The sequence below is a fragment of the Phodopus roborovskii genome, unplaced genomic scaffold (genome assembly GCF_943737965.1).
Source record: "Phodopus roborovskii unplaced genomic scaffold, PHOROB, whole genome shotgun sequence".
In the NCBI taxonomy this organism is placed as follows: Eukaryota; Metazoa; Chordata; class Mammalia; order Rodentia; family Cricetidae; genus Phodopus; species Phodopus roborovskii.
In genome coordinates this window covers 365867-393187 of record NW_026125538.1, presented here as the reverse complement: position 1 = coordinate 393187, position 27321 = coordinate 365867, and the positions used below count along the sequence as shown (strand labels likewise).

Genomic DNA, 27321 nt, shown 5'->3' with positions numbered 1-27321 from the left:
CAGTCACTTTCCTGTGAGTCCTGAATGTCCAGTTTATAAAGCATACAGTTAAACAGTCCAGACAAGAGCAGTATCTTGTCCAAATGGCTAGTCTTGCCATATTGGAAGCAAACTCCATAACAAATTTCTTGAATGTCCTTCTTCCTTTCTGACAAAGGTGCTGTTTCCAGGAACAGTAATGTCTCACTGTCAAGAAAAAACCCTAAACCATTTAAAATGTCATATTCTGTAGGTCTTTGAAAGATTTGAAAAATGCCTATCCATTTGAAATATATCTCTACATATCTATAAAAACCTAACAAACCTAACTATAAGTGTTTACTATTATAGTTAACTATTTATAATTTGTACTTAAATATACATTACATTCATTACATTTTAAAATGAGCTATACAAACAAGAGGATATATATATATATATATATATATATATATATATATATATATATCACAAACTTGACCTTAAATTTGTGTCAATAAATGGTAATCCATACCAATGAAAAGTTTTCATTTCTTTTTTTTTATTAATTTATTTTATTTTATATAACAAAGTCCAATTAAATGAAAACAAACATTTATACACAATACTTGGGAATTTGGGCATTGTTCTTTCCAAACTACTTCCTTCTGGTAAGGGGTGCTGTCATGGGGGATTTGAAGATTCAGAAATCCTGGCTGTAGTCTGTAAGGCTACTTTCTCCAGCTGTTTTGAATGTAGGAACACCTGGTACTCTGTTTCAGGCGGTCTGGCATGATCAAACCACATTAGTCTGGAAGGAATCCACATCTTTTCATTTTCTGTAGAAACAAAAATAGAAATCCTTTTCCCCAGTAACTTGTCCTTCAACTTAAATTTTGGAGTCAAAGCATTTTTTTTAATTTAATTTATTATTTTACATGTTGATCCCACTTCCCTCACCTTCCCTCCCTCCTTCCTTCCATCACTTCCTCCCTCCTTCCCTCCCTTTACCCTCTCTGCCCTCTCACATGCACTCTAACCACCCTCCCATCCCATCCCCCCACCACAATTCCATATGTAGGGGAATGCCATCCAGTTGGGGTCATGTAGATCTGACAGGTCATGTGAAGTAGGGACTAGAGCTTCTCTCCTGTCTCTAGATTAAGGCAGTTATCCCTCCATGGGGGATATGTTAGCAAAGTCCTTCTGTGCACCAGGGATACATCCTGGCTCCACTGTCTGAGGTCTCTTAGACTGCTCAGTCCTTTTGGCTGAGACCCATATTCAGGGGGGCCTGAGTCAGTCCCATGCTGGCTTCCCAGCTATCAGTCTAGTGGCCATTAGCTCCTCCTTGTTCAGGTAAGCTGTCTCTATGTGTTTCTTGTCCTCTCCATCTGCATCTGGGTTCTAGTTCAACTCAGTGTTTATGTATGGGTGTTTGATCCTGTTTTCAACAGGCATTAGTTGAGGACTCCATGGAGAAGTTAGTTGTTGATCTCACTATCCGGGAAGGGCATTTATGATAGCCTTTCCACGGAAGCTCAAATTGTTATTTGGGAACAGTCTTGTAGTTCTCTAGACCTTTCTTTGTGTTCAATTTTATCTTCAAACCAATATTGGCTCCCTCTTTTATGTTCTCTCTGTGTGTCTCTGTCTCTCTCTCCCTTTCCTATCTTCTATTCCTAACCAGACTCAATCTTTTGGTCTCACATGTTTTCCTTTCCTCCCCCTCATTTTCTCCTACTTCTCTCTCCATTCGCTGCCCCCCCCACTTCACCTGAGCTCTGGGGGACTTGTCCCTTCCCAGTTCTGTGAGAGACTTTATATGAATCTCTTAGAATACACCTTGTATCCTAGTTTCTCTGGTGATGTGAATTATAGACTGGAGATCCTTTGCTGTAGGTCTAAAATCCATATATGAGTGAGTACATACTGTGTTCCTCTTTTGCTGACTGGGTTACCTCATTCAGGATGGTTTCTTCAAGTGCCATCCACTTGCCTGAAAATTTCAAGATACCATTATTTTTTTCTGCAGAATAGTATTCCATTGTGTAGATGTGTTACATCTTCATTAACCATTCTTCAATTGAGGGGCATGTAGGTTGCTTCCAGGTTCTTGCTATTACAAATAGTGCTGCTATGAACATAGTTGAACAGATGTCTTTGTTGCATGGATGTGAATCCTTTGGGTATATGCCTAAGAGGGGGATTGCCGGGTCCTGTGGTAAACTAATTCCCATTTTCCCGAGGAACCGCCATTACTGATCTCCAAAAATGGCTGTATGAGTTTGCATTCCCACCAGCAGTGGAGGAGTGTTCCACTTTCTCCACGTCCTCTCCAACATAAGACATCACTGGTGTTTCTAATTTTAGCCATTCTGGCAGGGGTAAGATGGTATCTCAAAGTTGTTTTGATTTGCATTTCCCTGATAGCTAAGGATGTGGAGCATTTTCTTAAGTGTCTTTCAGCCTTTTTGATTTCCTCTATTGAGAATTCTTTCTTCAGTTCTGTACCCCATTTTTAATAGGTTATTTGGTGTTTTGTTGACTAGTTTCTTGAGTTCTTTGTATATTTTGGAGATCAGCCCTTGGTCAGATATAGAATTGATGGAAATCTTTTCCCAGTCTTTGGGCTGGCATTTGGTCTTGTCCACTGTGTCCTTTGCCTTACAGAAGCTTCTAAGTTTGAAGAGGTCCCATTTATTAATTGTTGCTCTCAGTGTCTGTGCCCCTGGAGTTATGTTCAAGAAGCAGTCTCCTATACCAATTTGTTCAAGGGTACCTCCTACTTTCTCTTCTAAGAGGTTCAATGTGGCTGGATTGATGTTGAGGTCTTTGATCCATTTGGACTTGAGTTTTGTGCAGGGCGACAGACATTGGTCTATCTGCAGTCTTCTACACACCCTCATTCAATTGTGCCAGCACCATTTGTTGAAGATGCTGTCCTCGCCCCATTGTATAATTTTAACTGTTTTGTCTAAAATCAGGTGTTCATAGGTGCGTGGATTAATATCAGGATTTTCAATTCAATTCCATTGGTCTACCTGTCTATTTTTGTGCCAATGCCAGGCTGTTTTCAGAACTATAGCTCTGTAGTAGAGCTTAAAGTCAGGAATGGTGATGCCTCCTGAAGTTCTTTTATTGTATAGGGTTGTTTTGGCTATCCTGGGTCTTTTGTTTTTCTATATAAAGTTGATTATTATCCTTTCAAAGTCGGTGAAGAATTGTGGTGGGATTTTAATGGGGATTTCATTGAATCTGTAGACTGCTTTTTGTAAGATTGCCATTTTTACTATGTTTATCCTACCTATCCAAGAGCATGGGAGAGCTTTCCATTTTCTGGTATCTTCTTTAATTTCTTTCTTTAGAGTCACAAAGTTCTTATTATATAGGTCTTTTACTTGTTTGGTAAGCATTACACCAAGATACTTTATGTTGCTTGTGGCTATTGTAAAGGGTGATGTTTCTCTGATTTCTTTCTCTGTCTCTTTGTCGTCTGAAAAATGTAGGGCTACTGATTTTTTTTTTTGAGTTTATCTTGTATCCTGCTAGTTTGCTGAAGGTGTTTATCAGCTGTAGAAGTTCCCTGGTAGAGGTTATTGGGTCGCTTATGTAAACTATCATATCATCTGCAAATAGAGACAGTTTGACTTCTTCCTTTCCAATTTGAATCCCCTTGATCTCCTTTTGTTGTCTTATAGCATTAGCTAGAATTTCTAGTACGATATTGAAGAGATATGGGGAGAGAGAGGGCAGCCTTGTCTTGTTCCTGATTTTAGTGGAATTGGCTTAATTTTCTCTCCATTCAGTTTGATGTTGGCAGTTGGTTTGCTGTATATTGCTCTTATTATGTTTAGGTATGTTCCTGTTATCCCTGACCTCTCCAAGATCTTTATCATGAAAGGGTGTTGAATTTTGTTGAAGGCTTTTTCCACATCTAGGGAGATAATCATATGGTTTTTCTTTTTCTCTTTGTTTATATGGTGGATCACGTTGATAGATTTTCATTTGTTAAACCATCCCTGCATTCCAGGTATGAAGCCTACTTCGTCTTGGTGGATGCTTTCTCTGATTTATTCTTGAATTCGGTTTGCCAGTATTTTATTGCGTATTTTTGCATCAATGTTCATCAGGGATATTGGTCTGTAGTTTTCTTTCTTAGTTGTGTCTTTGTGAGGTTTGGGTACCAAAGTTATTGTGGCCTCATAAAAAGAGTTTGGCAATGAACCTTCTGTTTCTATCTTGTGGAACAGTTTGAGGAGTAGTGGTATTAGTTCTTCCTTGAATGTCTGGTAGAATTCTGCACTGAATCCATCTGGCCCTGAACTTTTTGGTTGGAAGGCTTTCGATGACTGCTTCTATTTCATTGTGGGTTATAGGTCTATTTAAGTTGTTTGTCTGTTCTTGATTTAATTTTGTTAAGTGATAGTTATCCAGAAATTTGTCCATTTTCTTTGAATTTTCAATTTTTGTGGAATACAGATTTTCAAAATATGACCTGAAAATTGTCTGGATTTCCTCTGTGTCTGTTGTTATGTTCCCCGTTTCGTTTCTGATTTTGTTAATTTGCATGTTCTGTCTCTGCTTTTTTGTTAATTTTGATAAAGGTTTGTCTATCTTGTTGATTTTCTCAAAAAAACCAACTCTTCGTTGCATTGATTTTTTTTGTATTGTTTTCCTGGTTTCTATTTTGTTGACTTCAGCCCTCAAGTTGATTATTTCCTGGTGTCTACTCCTGCAGGGTGAATTCGCTTCTCTCTGTTCTAAGGTTTTCAGTTGGGCTGTTAATTCTCTTATGTGACTATCCTCTGTTTTCTTCGTATGGGCACTTAGTGCAATGAACTTCCCTCGTAGTACTGCTTTCAAAGTGTCCCATAAGTTCAGGTATGTTGTATCCTCTTTCTTTTTGAATATTAGAAAGTCCTTATTTTCTTTCTTTATTTCTTCTTTGACCCAGGAGTGGTGCAACTGCACATTGTTCAGTTTCCATGAGTTTGCAGGTTTTCTGCTATTTGTGTTGTTGTTGAATTCCAATTTTAAAGCATGGTGGTCCGATAAGATACAAGGGGCTATTCCTATTCTCTTGTATCTGTTGAGGTTTACTATGTCACCTAGTATGTGGTCGATTTTAGAGAAGGTTCCATGTTGAGCAGAGAAGAAGGTATATTCTTTTGTCTTTGGATGGAATGTTCTATAGATGTCTGTTAACCCCAGTTGAGACATAACTTCTGTTAATTCTTTTGTTTCTTTGTTGAGTTTCTGATTTGTGGTCCTGTCTAGTGTTGAGAGTGATATATTGAAGTCTCCCACTATAAATGTGTCAGGTTTTATATGAGCTTTGAGTTTTAGAAGTGTTTCTTTTATGAATGTGGGTGACTTTGTATTAGGGGCATAGATGTTCAGAACTGAGACTTTGTGTTGATGGATTTCTCCTGAGATGAATATGAAATGACGTCTTCATCTCTTTTGACGAATTTTGGTTTGAAGTCTAACTTGTTAGATATTAGGATAGCTACGCCTGCTTGCTTCTTATTTCCACTTGATTGGAAAATCTTTTCCCAACCCTTTACCCTGAGGTAATATCTATCTTTGAAGCTTAGATGTGTTTCTTGTATGTAGCAGAAGGATGGATTCTGTCTTTGTATCCATTCTGTTAGCCTATGTCTTTTTATAGGTGAGTTAAGGCCATTAATGTTGAGGGTGCATAAGGACCATTGATTGTTTATGCTTGTTTGATTTAGTTTTGTTGTTGGCAGTGGTATTGTGAATATATTAGTTCTGCTTCACCCTTGGTTTCTGGTGTAGTTAGATTATCTGTTGCCTACATTTTTGTGGGCGTAGTTACCTTCCTTGGGTTGGAATTTTCTTTCTAATACTTTCTGTAGGGCTGGATTTGTAGATACATATTGGGAAAATCTGGTTTTGTCATTAAATATCTTGTTCTCTCCATCTATAGTGATTGAGAGTTTTGCTGGATATAGTAGCCTAGGCTGGCATCCATGTTCTAATACTTTTAGAACATCTATCCAGGACCTTCTGGCCTTGAGGGTTTCCATGGAGAAGTCAGGTGTAATTAGATAGGTCTGCCTTTATATGTTACCTGTCCTTTTTCCTTCGCTGCTCTTAATATTCTTTCTTTATTCTTTATGCTAGGTGTTTTGATTATTATATGTCGAGGGGTCTTTTTTCTTTGGTCCAGCCTATTTGGGGTTTGATATGCTTCTTGTACTTTCATGGGCATGTCCTTCTTCTGATTGGGAAAGTTTTCCTCAATGATTTTGTTTAATATGTTTTCAGCACCTTTGAGTTGGGCTTCCTCACCTTCCTCTACGCCTATTATTCTTAGGTTTGGCCTTTTCATGGTGTCCCACATTTTCTGGATGTTTTGTGTTAAGGATTTGTTGGATTTATGATTTTCTTTGGACGATGAATCTATTTCTTCTAGTTTATCTTCTGCGCCTGAGATTCTCTCTTCCATCTCTTGAATTCTGTTGGTTATACTTGTGTCCGTAGTTGCTGATTTTTTGCCCAGCTTTTCAATTTCCAGCATTCCTTCAGTTTGTGTTGCCTTTATTTTCTCTATTTCAGTTTTCAAGTCTTGAACTTTTTCCTTCACCTGCTTAATTGTTTTTTCTTGGCTTTCTGTAATTTCCTTAAGGTATTTGTTCATTTCTTCCACTTTTTTTGTTTGTTTTTCCTCCATTTCTTTAAGGGATTTTCTCACATCTTCTTTGATGGCCTCTATCATTTTTAAGATGGTAATTTTTAAGTCGTACCCTTCTGCTTCCTCTGCTTTGTTGTTGTGTTCCATTCTAGTTGGTGTAGATTCCCTAGATTCTGGTGGTGTCATGCTTGTCTTTCTGTTGTTAGGTGTTCTCTTGTATTGCCTTCTTCCCATAGCTTATTCCAGTAGGTGTTGGCGGGGTCTCCCCTTCTCTCTATGGTACTTCCCCGATGGGCTTATGTGGGTCTGAGATTCAATATCTGTAGCTCTGTGTGGTCCAAGCTCTCTAGGAGTTTTCTCCGCAGACAGGGATCCAGGGAGGATCCAGAAGAAGATGCCAGCAGGTACTCACATTGGTCCTCTGGCCAATAGCTCTGCCCAATAGCTCTGGCCAATACCTGGCGGAAAAGGGCAAGGGCTGAGCTGGAACTTGAGAAGGTTTTGCAGGATAGTTGGATCTCTCTGGAAACTGGTGCTCTGCAGCTGAGACCTCTTTGTTTGGCAGAGGCCAGGATTTGGGGGTCAAAGATCTTGCCCTCAGGAACTCAGAGTGGACCTGCAGAGATAGTTGGATCTCTGGATGGGGCCCAGGACTCCAGCAGAGGACTGGAGGCAGGGTCAGAGACCAAGCCGGTGGAAATTACTTACGGGTGGTCCTGCGTGGATAATCAGGTCTCCTTTGTTCAGAGTTGCTCCGAGAAGTCTCTGAAGTAGGGTGGACTGTTGGCTCCACCCTCTGTCCCAGTGCTCAACCAGAGTGGCAGGCCAAAGTTTTCATTTCTATATCATATTCAACTTTTACCTTTAAAAAGAGATTGGTTGTGATCATTAACCATGTATAACCAACTCCATTTGAAAGAAAATAAACTTTTACAGACAATATATGGGAATTTAGCCATCGTTTTCTCCAAACTGCATCCTGCTGGTCGGGGATGCTATAATATCATGGGTATCCTAAGAAGACCCAGAAATCCTGGCTGTAATGTTCTGCAAGGCTATCTTGTTTTGAATGTTGGATCACTTGGAACACTGCTTCAGGGGGGTCTTCCTTTATCAAAACATATTAGTCTGAAAGGAATCCACAGCTTTTCATTTTATGTGAAAATAAAAATAAAATCTCTTTTCCAAAGTAACATATCTTTTGATTTAAATTTTGAAGTCAAAGCATTTTTAAAAATATATAATTTGGATTAATTCAGCAACATTGATAATCAAATGTCTTTATCATTTCTTCCTTTTTTTCTTCAGAAGGAGATTGACTATAATCATTAACCTTTGTAACCATTCCCATTTAAATGAAAACAAACATTTATAAACAATATTTGGAAATTTGGGCATCATTCTTTCCAAACTGCTTCCTGTTGTTAGGGGGCGCTGTCTTGGGAATCCTACGAAGACCCAGCAATTCTGGCTGTAGTGCTCTGTAAGGTTGCCTTGTCCCAGCTGTTTTGAATCCTGGATCACCTGGGACACTGCTTCTGGGGGTCTTGCTTCATCAAACCATGTTAGTCTAGAAGCTTTTTAATTTCTGTGGAAACATAAATAAAATCTTTTTTCCAAAGTAACATATCCTTATATTTAAATTTTGAAGTCAAGGTATTTTTAAAATATATAAATTGGATTAATCCAGCAGCATTTCTTTTAGCAGTTGTTACTATTTCCTCAGCAGTCAAACAATTGAAAGACAACACAATAGCATACTGTATATCTCTCTCTCGATATATATATCTATATATCTATATCTATATGTATATCTATATGTATATCTATATATCTATATATCTATATATCTATCTGTATATCTATATATATATGTATATCGATATATAGATATATATGTTGGGGAGGGCATCTGGAAGCCCAGGAAGCTTTTTTTTTTTTTTTGAAGAGGAATTTAAAGCCAGGCTGAACCTAAATAACTACTACTACAACAACACAATCTATTCCAGGCATGTCTTTCTGGAACCCATTTTCCAGCTCATGCTGCAACCTTAGAAGTTCTGCTTGATGCACAGATTTTAAACCATGTAATGACAATAAAATCAAGTCCAGAAAAAACTTAGCCTATGTTCCTAAGAGTCTGGGCTCAGAATGTTCTGATGTGACATCTTCTGCTTGTGATAAAGAGTCTAATGTTCAGGAACAAAGAATGAATCATGATCTCTAAATCAGAATGCTCTGTGAGCTCATGGGTGGTACCCAAGGCTGATTCTCAGAAGGATGCTATGTGCTGCAAGGAAAAGCTTATTTGTGGGGATTCAGAATTTTCCTTTGAAGAACTAAGAGTCCAGAAATATAATCAACAGAGGAAGCATGGACAGTGGGTTAGTGAAGACAGACACTATATGAAAAGGAAAGAAGCAAATGCTTTTGAAGAGCAACTCTTAAAACAGAAAATGGATGAACTTCACAAGAAATTGTATCAGGTGGTGGAGTTGTCTCACGAGGAGGACCTGTCACCATCCCAGGCAGGCCTGACGTTAACCCAGTATGCACAGAACCAGACACATGATGCCTGCAGGAACTGAGGTTTCCATCTTCCCCCCCATCATTCAGCAGACTTCAGAGAACTCAGGAGAGAAGCCACAGGAGCCACCTTCTATTCCTCTTGTGGTAAATGCTGTTGCTGGTGCTTTGATGATCCCAGCTGCCAGCTACTTGTATACACCATTAAAATGTTAGCAGGGCCTCTTAAAAGACCCTTGTAGTTTTCTTCTGCTTATGCTGAGTCAGAAGGACTCCATTAAAAGGGCTGCATGAGTCTCTGCTTGTCTCTAGCAAAACAGAGCCCACCTAAGAAAAAATGCTACTACCAAGAAGCCGTTCTTGACTTTGTTCTTTTGTTTTTAAAAATCCCCTTTTAAGTTTTTTGTCAAGTTTTAAGTGGAAATTTGTACCCCACCTTGGGCATCATTTTGTTATGAGCACTTTCCCACCAGCCTGGTCCCACAGCTGAGTCAGCCCCAAATAACACATAGTGACATTATATAAGTTTTGAAACATTGGCCATTGGATATGGTTTTTTATTGGCTATCTCTGACTTAACTAGTAACACATTTTTCTATCAATCTAATTATTTCCATGTGGTCTTGGCTCACATGGAATGCTGGGCCTGCATCTCCTTTGCCTGCTACATCTCTGCAGAGGAGAGAACCACACATTTTTAAGGAGGGAGAAATGCTAATCACCCTGGATTTGATCACACATTGCCTGCTAATACCAAATTCCTACATCCTGACCCACAGATGCATATAATCATTGCATGTTGATTAAAATAAAGAAATAAAGAAAATGAAGACTAAGGTGTTTTCTGTTCTTAACTATTGAGATATCAGGTGTTTAAAATGTGAGGAGAAACCTTGAGGGAGGGGGGGTAGAGGTTCTGACCCCTGAATGTGGACCCAGTGCAGCTGAATGAGAGATCTGGGGCCTTAGTGCTCAGCTATGTTTTCAGGATGCCATAGTCAAAAAAGCATCAATCCTTCATCCCTCTCAGTTGTGGAGAGTGATGCTTACCATTGTTTCCTCCTCTGTGAATAGTGGGAAGTAATGTCATATGGTGCCCAAATGAAGGACAGCTCCTTCATTTGGGCACCATATATTTCCATGTTCTTGCGGTTTATGACCACCTTTTCATCACAGAAGTTGTGACAGTATCATATAAAATTTTTCGGTCTCAGCATGGTTATCATTAAATGACCCAGGCAGATACTAAGTTGATTTCAAGCCAGTCTCTTGAAATCTTATCAGGCCTAACTGCTCAGTAAATAAAGGCATTTTTAATGTTACTTGAAAGTAGAGATTAGGTTATCTGGCCTCTCTGTGCCCTTCTCTGTAAATATCAGTTCAGGGCCTTCAGAATTAATTGCTTCTTAAACACATAGTTACTGCTCACTTAGCCCTGTGCCAAGAAGTAGGTCATTCTGCTCACTGGAATCTTGCTGTTCTGTAATTATATGAAGATTGAATGATTATAGAAGGGGCTTATGTGACTTTAAGACAGGTAAACTTAGGCTCCCTAGAAACTAATCCATAGATACAAAAACTCAATGTTTAGCTTTTCTTAAAAAACAAACACATTTAATACTTAAAATGCAGTAAGTTTCATTGTTCGTAAGTGTATGCAAGTTGGAAAACAGCTTTGTTTCTCAGGTCAGAAGTGAAAACTTTCTGCACCCAATAGGCCTTTCCACCAACACAACAATCCAGATCAGACCAAATCAAACTGAATTAGAGAAAGCCCATGCTTAATGGATACAACACTCCTATATGGCCTTCCAGTTCCTTGAAGGAAGTCTGGAAAAACCAAGAGTTTGTTTTCTGGGGAACATTTTATATACCCTTTGGGAGTGATCTTGAGTATCTCTGGGGGTGGCTCATCTTTGGTAGGACTTCTGAGGTGTAACAGGATTTGGGAAGAGATGGGGGAGGGGGCTTGGGATGGTACTTCCACCAGAACATCCAAGACTCTTTGGATGTATGGATGCCAGGTCCTGGAGTGAAGCTTCCACAAGAACAAGAACGGTGCCTATGACTAAGCAACACAAGTAAAGAAGGAGCTGGTTTTCATTTTGTTTTGGACAGAGTAGAAACACTCTGAAATTTAAGTGCACACACTTTAATAAAACAATAGCCTGTGGACAGCCTTCATTTTTTGTTTGTTTGTTTGTCGAGATAGGGTTTCTCTATATGGTTGGAGTTTGTCCTGGGACTAACTCTGTAAACCAGGCTGAACTCAAATTCACAGAGATCTGCCTGTTTTTGCCTCCTGAGTGTTGCGATCAAAGATAAGTGCCTCCATTACCTAGCTTCATTTTTTATTTTGGTGAAATACAAACTTTTCTTTCTCTTGATTTAGGTAAAAAACTTAAGTCTTGAGATAATTGGAAAAATCACTGATAAATATTTCATTAAATAGGATGTATTTATGACCCTTTCACAATGGAATGTGACCTAAATGGACCCTGCTATGAGTATATTTTGCACAATGCTGTGTAAAATCAGAATGTTTTACAAATCCAGACTTACTGAAATTTTTCAGTGAGAATACCATGAGATGAGAGGAGATGGCTCTCCCTTGAACTTGGCCAGTTTGCCCCCACTCATTTCCCTTTTCCTTGTGCTCACATTAATTCCTTTGTTTTACTGAATAAAGTGAGTAAAATTTATGGCGAAGGGCCAGCCTACCTTGATGGTATACACAAAGGAGCTGGAGAATATACAAGGTACGATAAAACAATTAATTCCAGAGTCATACAGGAGAGCTAGGAACCCACCACAGTCAACATCCACCACCCCAGTTCCATTCCTTAGGGGGGTAAGCAGCAAAGACAGATACAAGCACTTTGCTGTGGCTGCTCTAACCCACAAGTCCCTCCTTACAGTGGCCTCTTGAACAAGCCGTAGAACCATCACCAGACAACACAAGGTCAACTAGCTCTTGGCCTTCTACCATCACTCTGAGCTAAAATAAACCTCTTTTCTTGTCAGCTACCCAGCCTCTGGAATTTTTGTTATAGTAACAGAAAATGGATATATATATATATATATATATATATATATATATATATATATAGTCATTAATATTGCAATTTTTTCATATTCCCATTGATCATTTGGAGAAATGTCTATTCGGGTCTTTTGCCCTTTTCAACTTTGTTGTTGTTGTTGTTTTGAGATAGGGTCCCACTATGTAATACCAAGTAGCCTGGAATTTGCTAAATAGACAGGGCTGGCCTTGAATTGATCCACCTGTCTCTGTCTTCTGAGTGCTGGGATTACTTTAAATTAGGGTATTCACCTTCTTGCTGTTGAGCCATTTTAGTCTCATATAGTTTGGATATTTGCTCCTTAGCAGATAAGTGGTTTTTAAGTATTTTATTTTGTTTCATGTAGATTTTAGGTTGTGTCTTTGATTTTTGTGGAGAATATTATCAGAGTTTTGATGAAGAGATCAGTGAGCAAACAAATTGTTTGGGGGGGGGGGTCTATGGACACTTCAACAATATTAAAATTCTTCCCATTCATGAAGACAGGGCAGTTTTGCAGTTTTCTGTGTCTTTGACTGCCTTTATCCTTAGGACTTTTATTTCTTTGGCAAAATTCATTCCTAATTATTTGACTTTTTTGGTTTATTTCTACTGTAATTTTTTTTTTCAGATAGTTTGCCGGTATAGAGCAATACTATACATTTTCACTTGTTGATTTTGTATTCAGTAACATTACTCAATACAATTATAAGTTCGTTCAGATTTTAAGTGTGTGTGTATTTATGTATGTATACATGCAAGTGTGTGTATGCATGTGTTAGTTTGTCTTTGTGTGTCTGTGTGCATGTGTGTGTCTCTGTGTGCATTTGTGGCCATACACTGTCACTCTGTATGTGGATATGAATGGCACATATTTAGGGTTGTCTCTTTTTTTCTTTTTGTTTTCTTTTTAATTTTATAAAAAATCTTATTTTACATACCAACCCCAGTTCCCTCTCCCTCCTATCCTCCTGCTCCCCCCCCCACGTTCCCCTCACCCCATCCTCAATCCACTCCTCCGAGAGTGTGAGACCGTGCATGGGGAATCAACAAAGTCTGTCATATCACTTGAATCAGGACCAAAGCCCTTCTTCCTGTATCTAGGCTGAGTAAAGTATTTATCCATATGAAATTGGCTCCAAAAAGCCAGTTCATGCCCTAGGGATAAATACTGGTTGCCCTGATAGTGGCCCAACAAACTGCCACCTAACTGGACTAGAGAGTTCAGAGGCTAAAGGCTAGGCTCACAACCGAAAATATAGGGTTGTCTCTTTAAAAGATTATGGATTTTAATTTATATTTTGCCATTTTATTAATTTCCAAGTAGATGGTCCTTTCTCCCTGTTATCTAACTCCACTGGCTAGGACTTCAGCTACTGTATAGAACAGAAGTGGCAACATTAGGCATTCTTGTGTCTCTGACCTTCAAACAAAAACCCTTCAGCTTTTTATCAAGGAGTATGTCAGCTGGCACTTCTATAGGGCCTTTATTCAGGCCTACTTTTTGTCTGGATACTTCTATCCCTACTTGAAGGAGAGCAGTGGTCTTATTACAGTGCTGTGCTTTTCCAATTCCATTAAACAAAATTTTGAGACACAAACCATGTTGTATGGGCCAAGCTGAAAGACCTCTGCTTCTGTGACTCCTCACAGTCAGTAATTTACTGCCAACTTCAAGTTGTAAATGTTTGCAGAGTTTTGGGGGGGGTTTAAAAAATCTGTTTCCCCCGTAATTAAAAAGTAATGCAAAATTATATGTAATGTAGCAAGTGCCAAGAGGGACAAAGAATAGGAGAAATATTGTCCTTAATTCTTGTTACTTAATTTGGCTACTATTTTGCTGTGCCTTGCTCTAGAGGCACATAGTATTTTTACTGTGGTGCTGGGAGAGAACTCCTCCTGTGCTCTGCTCACAGGCATACAGGGTGTGGATCTACAAACTTTTGAGTGAATATATATATATATATATATATATATATATATATATATATATAATTTTATCTTGAGCTTCTCAGGTGAGGCACAAGCTGAAAATGAGTCACAGTGGAATGCCTACAGGTGCCTTAAATCCAGCCTTAATCTCTGTCTCCTGCCCTACTGCTCTGAGCAATCCTTGTCCTTCTGTCTGAGACTAACCACACTGGTACCACCTGTCATGTCTTGTTCTTTATATAATACCCAGCCTGTTTTCTGATTCTGGACTATGTTCCTCACTTTCTCTTACCCCAAACTACTTCTTGTTATCTACCTTAGAGACTTGACAGAGGTCCCATTAGCATTCACTGGACATGATGCTTGATCAAACACAATATACATAGCTTTTTTTTTTTTCTTTTTTTGGAATGAATGAATGGATTTTGAATATTCTCTTGCTTGCATTGAAATCTGTTCTGGATTTGAGATATAATAACACAAACCCATGTTTCACTTGTCTTTCTTCTTTTTACTTGGATTCTGTGTCTGATGTTATACTGTAATCTTGCATATGACATATCTAATCTTCATATTGGTCTCCCAAAGCACTTGTTGTCTTCTCTTCCTTACGTATGAGGAACTAAGGGTTTTTGGGTACATTAGTTCCTCTTGAGTCAGTGGCTGACCTCCCTTCTTGGTGGGCTCACTCCTAGAAGCACCCATTTCTGGTCTCATTCTGAACTTCCTAGATGTGTTTGTTCTCACCTTCCTGTAACTGTGATCCTATCCCAATCACTTACCTCATCTCTGTCTCAATCCAGGTGGTACAGAGCAATGAGGGAGGAGAAATCCTGAGAGGTTTGATAATGTCTTTTCATGAGAGGTTGAAGCCAGTTAAAGGAGGTGGAAAAACCAAAGGAATCTCCACATTTGGGATAGGTAGCAGAGACACCTCACTCCTAGAAATCAGGCTGGTATTCCTGTGAGCAGTCACTGGCTGACTCCGAACTCCATTTTCCCCACATTTTCTATGAACACAAACATAATCTCATTTTTTTTTGAGACAAAGTCTCATGCTGTAGCTCAGGTTAACCCCAAATTTCAGCAATTCTCATGATTCAGCCTCCTGAATGCTGAGATTATGGGCAGGAGCAACCACAGCTGACTTGTGAGCATAGGGTTATCTGGCTCTCGTGGTTGCCAGCTCATGGGTTACATGCTACAATGTATGTGCTTTGTAAGAAGTAGTCATAGCTGTGGCAGTACTGTTGGCATGATCAAATACTTTACTGTGGGAGTCAGATTGTAAATAGAGGTGCTGACTTCTTGAGTAGAGTATTCTTATTGCAGGGGCCCTAAATTATGGCTCATGGCCAACGCTGGTTGGCCTCCTGTTTTTATATAACTTGTGAGCAAACAATATTTTTTATACTTTAATTTTATTTTAAAAGAAAATTACTATGACTTATAAATATTGCATAAAATTCCAATCTCAGTGTCTATAAATATGGTTCATTAGAACATAGCTGAGCACATTTGCTTGTCAACCATCCTTGGTTGCTTTTGCATTGCAGCAACAGAACTGGGTAGCTATGAAAGGCTGTAGCCATGTTGAGTTCATATGTTTACTTTGAGAGTATAAGAAAAAGAAGAAGCTTAGTGTCCTCCCTTTCTACTTATTGAAGCTTCCAAAGAAGCTTCTTTTTTTGTCTTTAATTTGTGTGCTGATTTTTTTTGCTTGATAATAAAGATGAAGATACAGTGTCTCTCCCCACTAATATTTTTATGTGTAAGTAACATGCTAATTGAAGCACTAATATAACATTAAAAGTCAGCGAAGGGGGAAATGCCCATCTCCAATTTCAAGTCACCTCTCATACTTTGAATAATAGTTTTCTCTTCCTTTTAAAACTCCAAATGGTTGTCATCAGAACTTACAGAAAATGACCTAGTTGGTCGTCATTAAGCCCTTAACTCATGATGCTTCTATTATTAATGGTAGTCATTGTAGAGTAGTGAGTTCTCAGCCCCATCCTTTCTTCTTGAAATATAGTTACAGTGCTTCTCTTTGGAGCCAGATCTGGGCTGCCTTGCTGGACCCTTGTCCTCTCCTTCCGTGTTCTCCACTATCTGATGTACTTCAAGTGAAAGACTCTCACTGATCCTAAGAACTGAGAAAAACTATCACAAGAAACAAATGAGCACAGCACCTTGAGAGTGGCCCCCTGCCCCTTTTCTCTCTTGTCTCTCCTAGTGCCTTGAATAGTATATAGACCTCAGCTAGCATACTAAAATATTCTCTATTCATGTAAAAATGACATGGCGAGTGCTTTTGCTCTCTGTTTCATTGCTAAATAAGGGGCGTGGTGGTACATACCTTTAATCCCAGCACTCTGAAGCAAAAATTGACAAATCTCTGAGTTCAAGGCCAGCCTGTTCTACAAAGGGAGTTCCAGTACAGCCAGACCTATGTAGAAAGACCCAGTCTCAGAAAAAAAAAATAATTGCTATAATTTTGTTAATTTTGTTGAGAATTTTAGTATATTCTATGCAAAAAATGTTCAGTGTATTAAATTAACACGTTAATGCAACACTGTGAAATATAAGTAAGAAATTGCTATTTATATCTGATTCTCTTATTTTTCCTAGTGAGAAGTTGGATGGAAAAGCTGAAAGACAAGGTAAGGAGAATCTATTCTTCCATTTGACCTCTACAGAGGGGCAAATAAAAGATCTGTGAGGCAGTGGAGCTCCCACAGGTGACCATTCAGGAATTCACATGTTCACATGCATATGCACATGTGCATGTAATAAGTGGCCATAACTTTGAAGGATAGCAGTGAGGGCATAAGAGAGTGGGGGGTGGGGGAGGGAAGGGATGAGTGTTGTAATTAAATCACAATAATAATAATAACGGAGCTTCAGTTTGCTGTTCTGGACCTCCAGGAGGAGAGGTATTGCCTTCACTGGGAACACAGGAGACAGACTCCTTATTCTCTGGAGCCTCAGCAGCTCTCTTTCCCACCTCCATGCGTGTGTGTGTGTGTGTGTATGTGTGTGTGTGTGGTATATGTCCATATATACAAGTAGGTGTGGGTGCTTATGCACGTATGGAGGTCAATAGATTGAGTCAGGTGTCCTCTTCTATTACCCTCTACCTTGTTTTTTTGAGCAGTGTCTCTTACTGAGCCCAGAGCTGGTGGCTTTGGGGTATAATGGCAGCCAGCAAGCCCCAAAAATTCTCCCATCTCCACTCCTTAGAGCACCAGGGTTACAGGCATTTGAGAGACCTGACATCCAAATGCAGTTCTGGGTTCTGGGATCTGAACTCAGATCCTGCAGTTGCACAGCAAGCACACCCAAAACATTTTTTTTTTTTAGGTTTGTTCATTTTGTTTGATGTCTGTGAGTATTTTGCTTGAATGTATGTGAAATGAAGTTACATTCATGTGGGTACTGGGAATAGAACCTGAGTCCTCTACCAGAGCAGTCAGTGCTCTCAATCACAAAGCCATCCTCTAGCCCCAAAGAACAAGCCCCCTTAACCACTGAGCCATCCCCTTTTGTCACAAATTTAAAAACTTTTACCACGAGCAGTCCACCCAGATGAATAATATCCTTGATCTACCTTGTAGAGTTTCTTTTAGGGGATATTGGCAATGCTGATCAGCTCTGTCTATGAAACAGGAAACTGCCCTAGGTGTGTAGCTTATTACAGTGTGGCATGCCATGAGGCACTAGCAAGCCACCCTGTCTAGATGGCCAGCTGTAGAAAAGTATTTCCTTCCCCTGTACACATTTCAAACACTGATTGACAATATTAATTCCTTGCCAGGTGCATATTTTTTTTCATTTTCTTTTTCTTCTCAATCAACTCCAAGTTTTCACATTGGGTAACTTTGTAATTTAAACTGGAACTACTCCTCAAAATATTGATGGAATCCTGAATTCCTTAGTGTAGCCTATGTCAGATTCCATTAGCACACCTCAGCTCAGGTTTAATTGGGATTTCAGCTGCTTGAGAATCTTTTTAATGGCCAGATATTTAGTTGCCTTTAGTTCCCCAACCTCAAAAAAAATCTCTGCTTATATATATATATTTATTATTATTATTATTATTATTATTATTATTATTATTATTATTATTATTATTTGAGCCAGATTTCCTATACCAGAATTACTAGTTTTTAATTTTGCTACAACTTAATGTTAAAGAATAGGACATCCAATTGCAATTGAAATTATGTGATTAGAATATTTCTCACTACCCTTTTGCCTCTCGGTAAACATTTGCAACTATGTAGCTTTTTAGAATTAGGTTATTTTGTTTCCATACATGTTAAAAGTGGTAAAGGAAACTTTCAGACTGTTGAGGTCAATGGCTGCATATTGGGTATTTGCTATAGATCTAGTTATGTCAAAGGGTAGGTTCAGATGGATAGAGGAAGATTTAGGAGACTGTCCTGAAAACGATTTCTAAAATATATGACAAAAATGATTAAAAATGGGCTTAAAATTTGGCATAAGGCTACATTGAGGTTAGATGTTGCAAACTTTATGATCTGCATGTAAAGACTAATTCTTACTAGTTACCCTTTTCAGAAGTAATCTGGGAGTATAGCTGTTACCTCTGCTAAAAGGCACTGAATGCCTCAGACTGAAAACTAAACATACATTCAGCTGAACTCTTAAACAAAACCAAAACACTCCTTGAATCTGGTTTTATGAATTGTTCCAATATCGGGGTCTCTGTAAGCTACCAAAGCTTTAGAACATAAGGTGTTTTCAGAAGTTCTGGTTTGTTTCTTTTGTTAGCATTTCAGATTTTTGATGTTAACATTAAGGTTAATCATGAGGTAGGAAGCTCCTACCCATAAAGGCTGCAGTCAAAGGCTCATGGGTAGTGACACAGAAACAGGCTAAACTGCTTCATTTTGACGTTAAACTATTTTTTCACATTCATTCCAAGGGTAATTCCTGATTCTGGATGGCATGTCCAACTTAGCTATCTCCATATGAATCTGTACATGCCATGGTGTCATGGTCAGGGTTACTATTGCTGTGGTGTCTTGTGGCTCACATTTTCACATCACAGTTCATCATCAGAGGTGATCAAGACAGAAATTCAAGCAGGGAAGGAACCTGGTGGCAGGAGCCAATGCAGAGGCCATGGAGGGTGCTGCTAACTGGCTTGCTCAGTCTGATTCCTTATAGAACCCAGGGCCTGCAGTCCATGGATGGCCACACTCACAATGAGCTGGTCTCTCTCACATCGATCACCAATTTTAAAAATGCTCTACAAGTAAATCTTATGGAGGCATTTTCTCAATTGAGGTCACCTCCTCTTAGATGACTATACCCTTTTTTTTCCAAGTTGATATAAAACCAGCCATGGATTTATCAACTGATCCCTCAATAATACTCAGCTTCCTGGAAGGCAAGGAAGGAGAAGTAATTTAATTCTGCTCCCCCACATGAGATTAGAAATTGTTCAGTCAGCTGGACAGTGGTGGTGCACACCTTTAATCCCAGAACTAGGGAGGCAGAGGCAGATAGATCTATGAGTTTCAGGCAAGCCTGGTCTACATAGTCAGTTTCAGGATGGCCAGGTCTAAACAAAGAAATTGTTTTACTACTAAACAAGGAAAATAGATATTGACAATTAGTTCCCATACCTTAAATGTAACCATTCCTGGTTAAATGTACACATTGATGGTATATGTTAGACCAAGCTTATCTTGGTTATCTATTGCTATGTCTTTTCAAAACCAAAATTGCTTCTCAGAAATGAAAATGTATAATAAAGACAGTGTTGGTAATAACTCACCGAAGCTATTCTGGCTCTTCTAGCTTTAAGGAAGTGTCCAGAAAACAGTGACCTAGGTTTCATAGCAAAGATTTTTCAAGGTGCCATCTTGTCCAGCATCTTCAGAAGTTCTGAGAGCTTGTCAGAAATGCAGATTCTCAGAGCTCACTCTAGACCTGAGTTAGAAACTTTGAGGATGTGGTCCAATAGTCCATCTGATACATGTTCCTGTTGGAGAGATACTGCTACATGAAGAGTACAAACCCTAATCTCAGAGCAGCAGATTTGAGGTAGTGCAATGCATGCATTTATTTTTATGTTTTTAGAGTCTTATGTAGCCTACACTGACCTCTAACTTCCTATGTAGTTGAGGATGGCTTTGAATTTCTGATCTTCCTGCCTCCACCTCTCAAATGCTGTGATTACAGGTGTTTACCACTATGCTTGCTTTAACGAGGTGCTTGGGATTAAACCCAAAATGTTGCACATGCTAGGCAAGTACTCTACCAACTGAACTACATCATCAGTGCCTTTCATGAACTTTCTTATCGCTTTCTTGAAAATAAATGTTTCTGAACAAATGTATTTTGTTAAGAAATTTTCAAAGGTGGTGGTGCACACCTTTAATCCTAGCACTCGGGAAGCAGAGGCAGATGGATCTCTGTGAGTTCAAGGCCAGCCTGCTCTACAAGAGCAAGTTCCAGGAGAGCCTCCAAAGCTATAGAGAAACCCTGTCTCAAAACCCCCTACCCCCCCAAAAAAAAGAAAGAAATGAAAGAAAATTTCAAAGGCAAGCACATAAATGCAAGTATGTCTAATGGGTTTGTGTTTACAATATATTTTAAATGCTTAACCTTCAGGGGGAATAATAATTCATAGGCAAGATATAAAAGTAAGAATAGCACCAAGAATTCTTCTATCAGCTTTAACCTGGATGTACCAACTGCTAACATTTTACTGCCTTGGATTTTTTATTTGTGAACACATTCCATTCCTTATTTTTATCTGAACCCTCTGATGATAAATTCCATAGACTATGGCCTATTTATTCCTAATGCTTCAGTTCTTAACTTCTAAGAATAAGAACATTCTGCTACCAAATCTTACTGCAGTTTTTAGCTTGAGCCTATTTAACATAGCTAAAGTACATTTATATTCTCTGATATCTGCAGTGAAACTTTTCAACAGACCAAAAATGACATTCATAAAAATATTATTTCTCCTCCAGTATACGTTTCCATCAGCAATTATATAACATATCCGTTCATCATACTGTGGTGATATCTTGCTTGTACAAATACAGCTTGTTTGAAGTCAGAAGACGGAGCTTGCCACTAGCTAATCATAGAGTTCTGGATATCTGTACAGACAGACAGAAAGGCAGATAGCTGGGTGGTGGAGAGAGGATATAGGCATGAAAAAACAGGAACTCACTCTTTTCCACTGGGAAGCTAATGAGGTAAAGGAGACTTTGGCTTGCTTCTTCTCTCTGATCTCTCAGTATTTTCCTCTACATCTGACTCCAGGTTTTTATTATTTAGACCAATTAAGAATTACATTTATACCATACTTCTTTCATTTCCTTTCATCATTTTACAGCTCTCTTTTGTTTTTTAACAATATACATTTTTTGAAGAATATAGTTTTATATGAAATAGAATATCCATCATTTTGGTTTTGCTAGCTGTTTTGTCATTAGACTCACTTTATATAGTCTAGGTTGGGAAAACTGCATCCTCTGGATGCCATTTCTGGATGCATATGCACAGCCAATGATTTTGAATAAAGAAAAGCTACTGGGCAGAATTGATAACTTAAAAAAAAGTAAGTGCATGCCATCTTATTTTAGTTCTGAAAAAATTAAGTGATAATCAGCTTTGAGGAAAACCTTATTTTGTATTAGTCATCTTTGAAAAACAAGTAGTTACACTGTACTAGAAGGTGGGCTGAATATTTCAGCCCTATCCTATAATTTATTTGCTATTTGAGGGCAGAGCAAAGGTGAAAGATGTAACTGAATATGTTGTGTATGCATGTGTGTGTGTGTGTGTGTGTCTGTGTGTCTGTGTCTGTGTGCATGTAATTTCAAATGCTGACATTGTTGGTATGGAGTTAAACTATAGATCTGCAGGAGGCTCAGGCAGTGGTTGTCATTTGATATTCCAATGAACAGAATATTGTCCTCTAAATGTACAACTTGAAAAGATTCATTAATTTGATCATTCTTCACCTTAAATATGTATTACATTTCAATGCACTGAAAATATTGATTTTTTAAATTCTGTATTTTTGTTGATGTATTGTCCAATATTTCTCTATATGGAAGTTTATAAAGTGTTTATAGGACTCAAGTGAATCTACAAGAATTTTAGAAAAACTTTGAATTTTTTACAGTGTATGAATTTGTTGAAGAATGACTAGAATATGTTTCTCTGTTGAAAACACTGCATTGATTTAAAAGAATTCTATTGTTATTAAATTAATGAAAACATTTCAATATTTTGCCCCAATTTAAAACTCTGGGATACAAGACCAGTGAGGGAGCTGCTTAGCAGTGAGGGTGTGTGGCTGGCTGTGTGAGGGTGTGTGGCTGGCTGTGTGAGGGTGTGTGAGGGTGTGAGTGTGTGTGAGTGTGTGTGAGGGTGTGTGCCTGTGTGAGTGTGTGAGGGTGTGTGAGGGTGTGTGAGTGTGTGAGGGTGTGTGAGGGTGTGTGGCTGTGTGAGGGTGTGTGCCTGTGTGAGGGTTTGTGAGGGTGTGTGGCTGTGTGAAGGTGTGTGGCTGTGTGCGGGTGTGAGTGTGTGAGGGTGTGTGCCTGTGTGAGGATGCCTCTGATCCTCCACATGCAGATTTAGAGAAAGAAGTACAGCATGCAGATGTCAGTGCTTTCTGATACCTCCCTCTCTCTTTTCTGTTTTCTTTGTGTGTGTGGGGGTGTATGTGTGTGTGTGTGCGTGCGTGCATGTGTCTTTCGTCTGATCATTTGTCCATCCATTTGTCTGTCTGTATGTCTCATTTTGGCCCACTCTGAAAGGCACAATAAATAATTTTTCTAGATTAGAGATTAAATCATTAGGAGTTAGGGAGATGGCTCAGTGGTTTAAGAACCTTTGTTGCTCTTACTGAGGACTGGATTCTGTTCTGTAGCCCATGTAGTGGCTCAACCATCTGTAAATCTAGTGCTAGGTGCAATGAATGTCTTCTGCACTTACTGAGCAACACACATATACTCAAGCACACATACACACATCACATACACACATACACATACACACACATACATACATCACACGCAGACATAAATTAAATAAACGAATCTTCTAAAAAGGAGAAATAGTTATGAAGCCTCATCCTGTCTCAGAAAAACATGTATCTACTTATTCTAGATTTTAAAAACAGAAGTTATAACTGTAATGTATTTTGTCTAGTTGTGGTGTAGCCTTTTACTCACCTGTGAAAAGCTTCTAGGTTAGCAGTGCACAGGGGTTTTACTGCAAAGATCTACACCAGGAAAAGGACTTTGGGTTTTGCTGCAGGAGTGGGTGGGTCCTGAGCTATTCATTGGAGCACTGGGATGTGCTAGGATCACAGTGTTCTCTCTGGACTCAGGTGTCCATGGTCACCTTGGTCATGCTGGGAACACCTGAGGCTCCTTAGGAAGTAGCCACGTTGCCAGCAGTGATCTTTGTGGCTTGCTTGCCTGGGACTGAGGACACTATTTCGGTCTTGTTCAGTGGGCTCATTGCTTCCCTCAGAGGCCCATTTCACGTGCACATGTCCCCTTGTCCTTGTCTTCCACAATTAACCCACCCCTTAATTTCTGTGCCTGTCTCTTTCCTTGTCTGTGGTCCTCTCGCCTTCTACTCATAATGCACTCTTATCTCTCCTTTTCTTGTTGTAATATAGCTGAGAAGAGTGTGAGCCAGAGGACAGAAGGGAGGGCAAGGGAGTAGAAGCCCTCCTTTACCCTCCAAGGAACACAGTATTCCAGAGGACACTTCAGCTCCTTGGCATGCGACTCAGGCTGTTTCCAATTTATTGCATTTTAATAGCCCTGGCATTCTCAAAAGCCCACTCCATCCATCTTTAGCACAAATTATATTCCTGTCATCAAAAATTGATGTTGACAAATGTGCATAATCAAGTGGCTGGAGGGGCCACTAGGTCTGGCTCATTTATTTCCGAACTTCTAAGGGATTTGAAATTAAAAAAAAAAAAAGTTGTTATTTTTTATTTTTCTCTGTTGCTTTCTCCCCCTCCCCAACCCCAAAGCAGAACCTTTGTTATAGATTTCCTTTTAAATTATAACATAGCAAACAGAAGGTAGAAGGACACAAAACATCTACAAACCTGCTGCTATGTACCAGGGATAAGGAACCCGGAATCCAGGGGTCTATGTAGCATCCTAATTCCTGTCTCTCACCTCTGTTCAGGCTGGTTACATGTCTGGAATGCTGGTGCCTGTTGGGGTAGGGATAGCTGGAGCCTTGTTCATCTTGGGAGCACTCTACAGCATTAAGGTTATGAATCGTCGAAGAAGAAATGGCTTCAAAAGACATAAAAGGAAGGTATGCAAGAAACAAGAGCAAACCTAACCAGTTGCAGAGAATTCTTCACTGCTTGCCTAATTTGTCTGATATGAGTACAGTGGATTTAATGGTGCAAGAAAGACTTCTTCTCAGCCTGTTTTATATTAGCTGCTCCCCTGTTCTTTAGAGTAGGTGTTCTTGGTTTTGCACATCAAGTGTTTAATGCTTTCCTGTTTTTTTTCCCCCAGCAGAGAGAATTCAACAGCATGCAAGATAGAGTGATGCTGTTAGCCGACAGCTCTGAAGACGAATTTTGAAATGAACTTGGGTTTAATGCAATGAGATTATTGCTTTATTTTTTATTTGGGAGCAAAAACAAGGAAGAAAATAAATAAAAAACAAAAAAAAAAAAACAACAATATCTCGCCACCTTGCTGCTACTTGGCCATTGGTCCAGCCCTTTTCTCTGCTGGAGAGTAGATTTTTCTTGTGCTGAGCAGAAAAACCACCTGTACAATCAACTCAGCATGGAGTGTTTAGTTATTCTGTAGTGTGTTTGTTATCACTGAGGGCTGTGATTTAGAAACACAAAGTACAGTTCAGTCTTTGTAGCTGGGTTAGGAAGAGTAAATATCTTGCATTTTTTCCATCACATTTTACTTGGTTTGGGTTACTGGACTGAGGTGAATGCTGTTACCATGAGAGCATCCTTGATTTTGATAAGCAATGACTAAGGAAAAATAGTAACTTATCATAACCCTCCTATAATTTTTGGCATGTGGGCATCAGAGTACACTGTGTCTGCATCAAGGACTAGTTACCACTTGGAATGAAATGTTTTCCTGAAATATCAAAGCCAATTAGGGTTATGTGAAAGTGTGTATATATCTTGCATTAAACATTCCAGAATCTTAGTTTTTACTTTTTCTCTCTATCTTAGTCTCACTCTTAATAAGAAAAATTGCACTAGAAATTGTGCATTAAATGAGCCCTTGACCTTAATTTAAGCTTGCTTTCTTAAACAGTATTAGTCCAATGGGTATGATGAAAAATTCATATTTGCTTATCATTTCAAAATATTCTTTTAGTATATTACTGAATTAGCTGAGAAGATAAAAGAATGACATCAAGATGCGTGTGTGTAGGCTCTCAGGGTGCTTGCCCCTGCCATTTGGTTTTATGTTTATGTGGCCATTACTGTGGATAAGTCAGCCCATCACTTCCAATGTCTATGATCTTGCTGTGGAAGGAGTCTTTTTGGCTTTATTAGAACAGGCAGGCATTCTTTGGCAGATGGTGGCCCAGTGGCCAGAGTCTTCATGTATAAACGAGTTCTGGCCATCCCTTGTGTGGGATGATGGGCTGTTAGAGCCTTTCTCATTTTCCTTGGAATGCAATTCTTTCTTCTGTACCAAATAACACATTCAAACAGCCTTGTTTGAATCTGGTTATTTGGAGTTGTAGTTCATTGTATTTAGCAGTATGGCTTGGATCAGTTCCAAGGATAGACAAAGCTTACCAATAATGCTGTTACCATGGAGAATTTTTTCACAGACATTAGAAACTATTCTAGTCTGACAGAATCTGTTTATTTACTACTCATAGCTTCTGGGTAAGGAAGAACATATATTATTCTTCCTTTTTACTGATGATGGAATGTAAGTAGAGGAGAGAAAGAATTAATCATCAGTTACATCTATAGACTCGGCATGAGGACAACCTCAGACACAAACTATGTACTTCAAGTCTGCGCCTTTCCCTCCATGCTTTGAAAGGTATTAGGACATTGGAAGGTCCTTCTTTAAAACCTATTTGGTCAAGGAACATTTATCAACTTCTTTGTTAAATGAATGGAGTTTTCACACAAGTTCTTCCCTCCCACATGAAATTAAGTATTATCTCTAGGGAACTAATAGGGAAAATTTCATGGAATGCATTTTTGAATGATGGCTAGCTCACACACATACAAAAATGTTTTAATGAAGTAATTTTTAACTCTTTTGGTCAAGAAAGCAACTGTGTAAAGCTGATGGACAGAAATGAAAAGATACATGGAGACAAATAAATGCTAGCAGTTTCTAAATTTGGTTGGACTCAGATTTTTTAAAAGTAGAATTTAAGTCATGACTATCATTGACACATCACAGTCCCATTAGGAAAGTGCCTTGATTCTGAGTAAGTGATGATTTCTAAGAGCAGTTTGTTGCCATGTTCCTTGGACTTTAAGCAACTGAGCATGAAGACACATTGCTACCTGAATTCTTGACAAGATGCACATAGTAAACTAACAATAGGTTTTCTTAATTCAAGGCATGTACGTGATACTGATGGTCAGCCATGCCTAGCTAGGGCTACTCAATCTGTAGCTTTAGCTCAGGGCTAATAGTGCCTCTTCAAACTGTTGTATAAAAAGATCAGAAGTAGCAGTCACAAATTCACAGTAAAGATGACATGTGTCCTTTAACAGCTATCTCTATATCCCCTTCAACACATGTGACCATGTACAGAAAAGGGATTTACTTAAATCACAGCAGATTTCTGAACAAACCTAGTTAACAGTCTATATAAAGAAATGTGGTATACACTAGACTATTAGTCAGTGCTTAAAATAGAGGAAGAAATCCTGTTGCTGTGTTGTGGATGTTGGAGGACTGTCTGCTAAATTAAATAAACCAGACACATAAGAAGTGCTGCAAGATTCTAAAGGACATGAATCATCTAAAGTGGTCAAATTCAGAAACCTGGGTAGAATGATGGTTGCCAGGGATGGGAAAAAGAAGATGAGGGAGGTATGAGGAAAGTGTTGGTCAGTGGTATGAAGATCCAATTATAAAGATGAATAGGTTCTAGGCACCCATTGTGCAG

General features: G+C 38.9%; 1 protein-coding gene across 1 annotated transcript in view; it reads left to right on the top strand.

Moving 5' to 3' along the window:
* Armh4 (armadillo like helical domain containing 4) overlaps nt 1–24831 on the top strand; it is a 96661-nt gene extending 71830 nt beyond the window's left edge. The window contains exons 5-7 of the mRNA XM_051176770.1: nt 16774–16805; nt 24361–24495; nt 24705–24831. Of these exons, the coding sequence (XP_051032727.1) occupies nt 16774–16805; nt 24361–24495; nt 24705–24773 (236 nt within the window). The 3' untranslated portion in view covers nt 24774–24831. The remainder of the gene's footprint in view (nt 1–16773; nt 16806–24360; nt 24496–24704) is intronic.
* The last annotated feature ends 2490 nt before the right edge of the window (nt 24832–27321 follow it).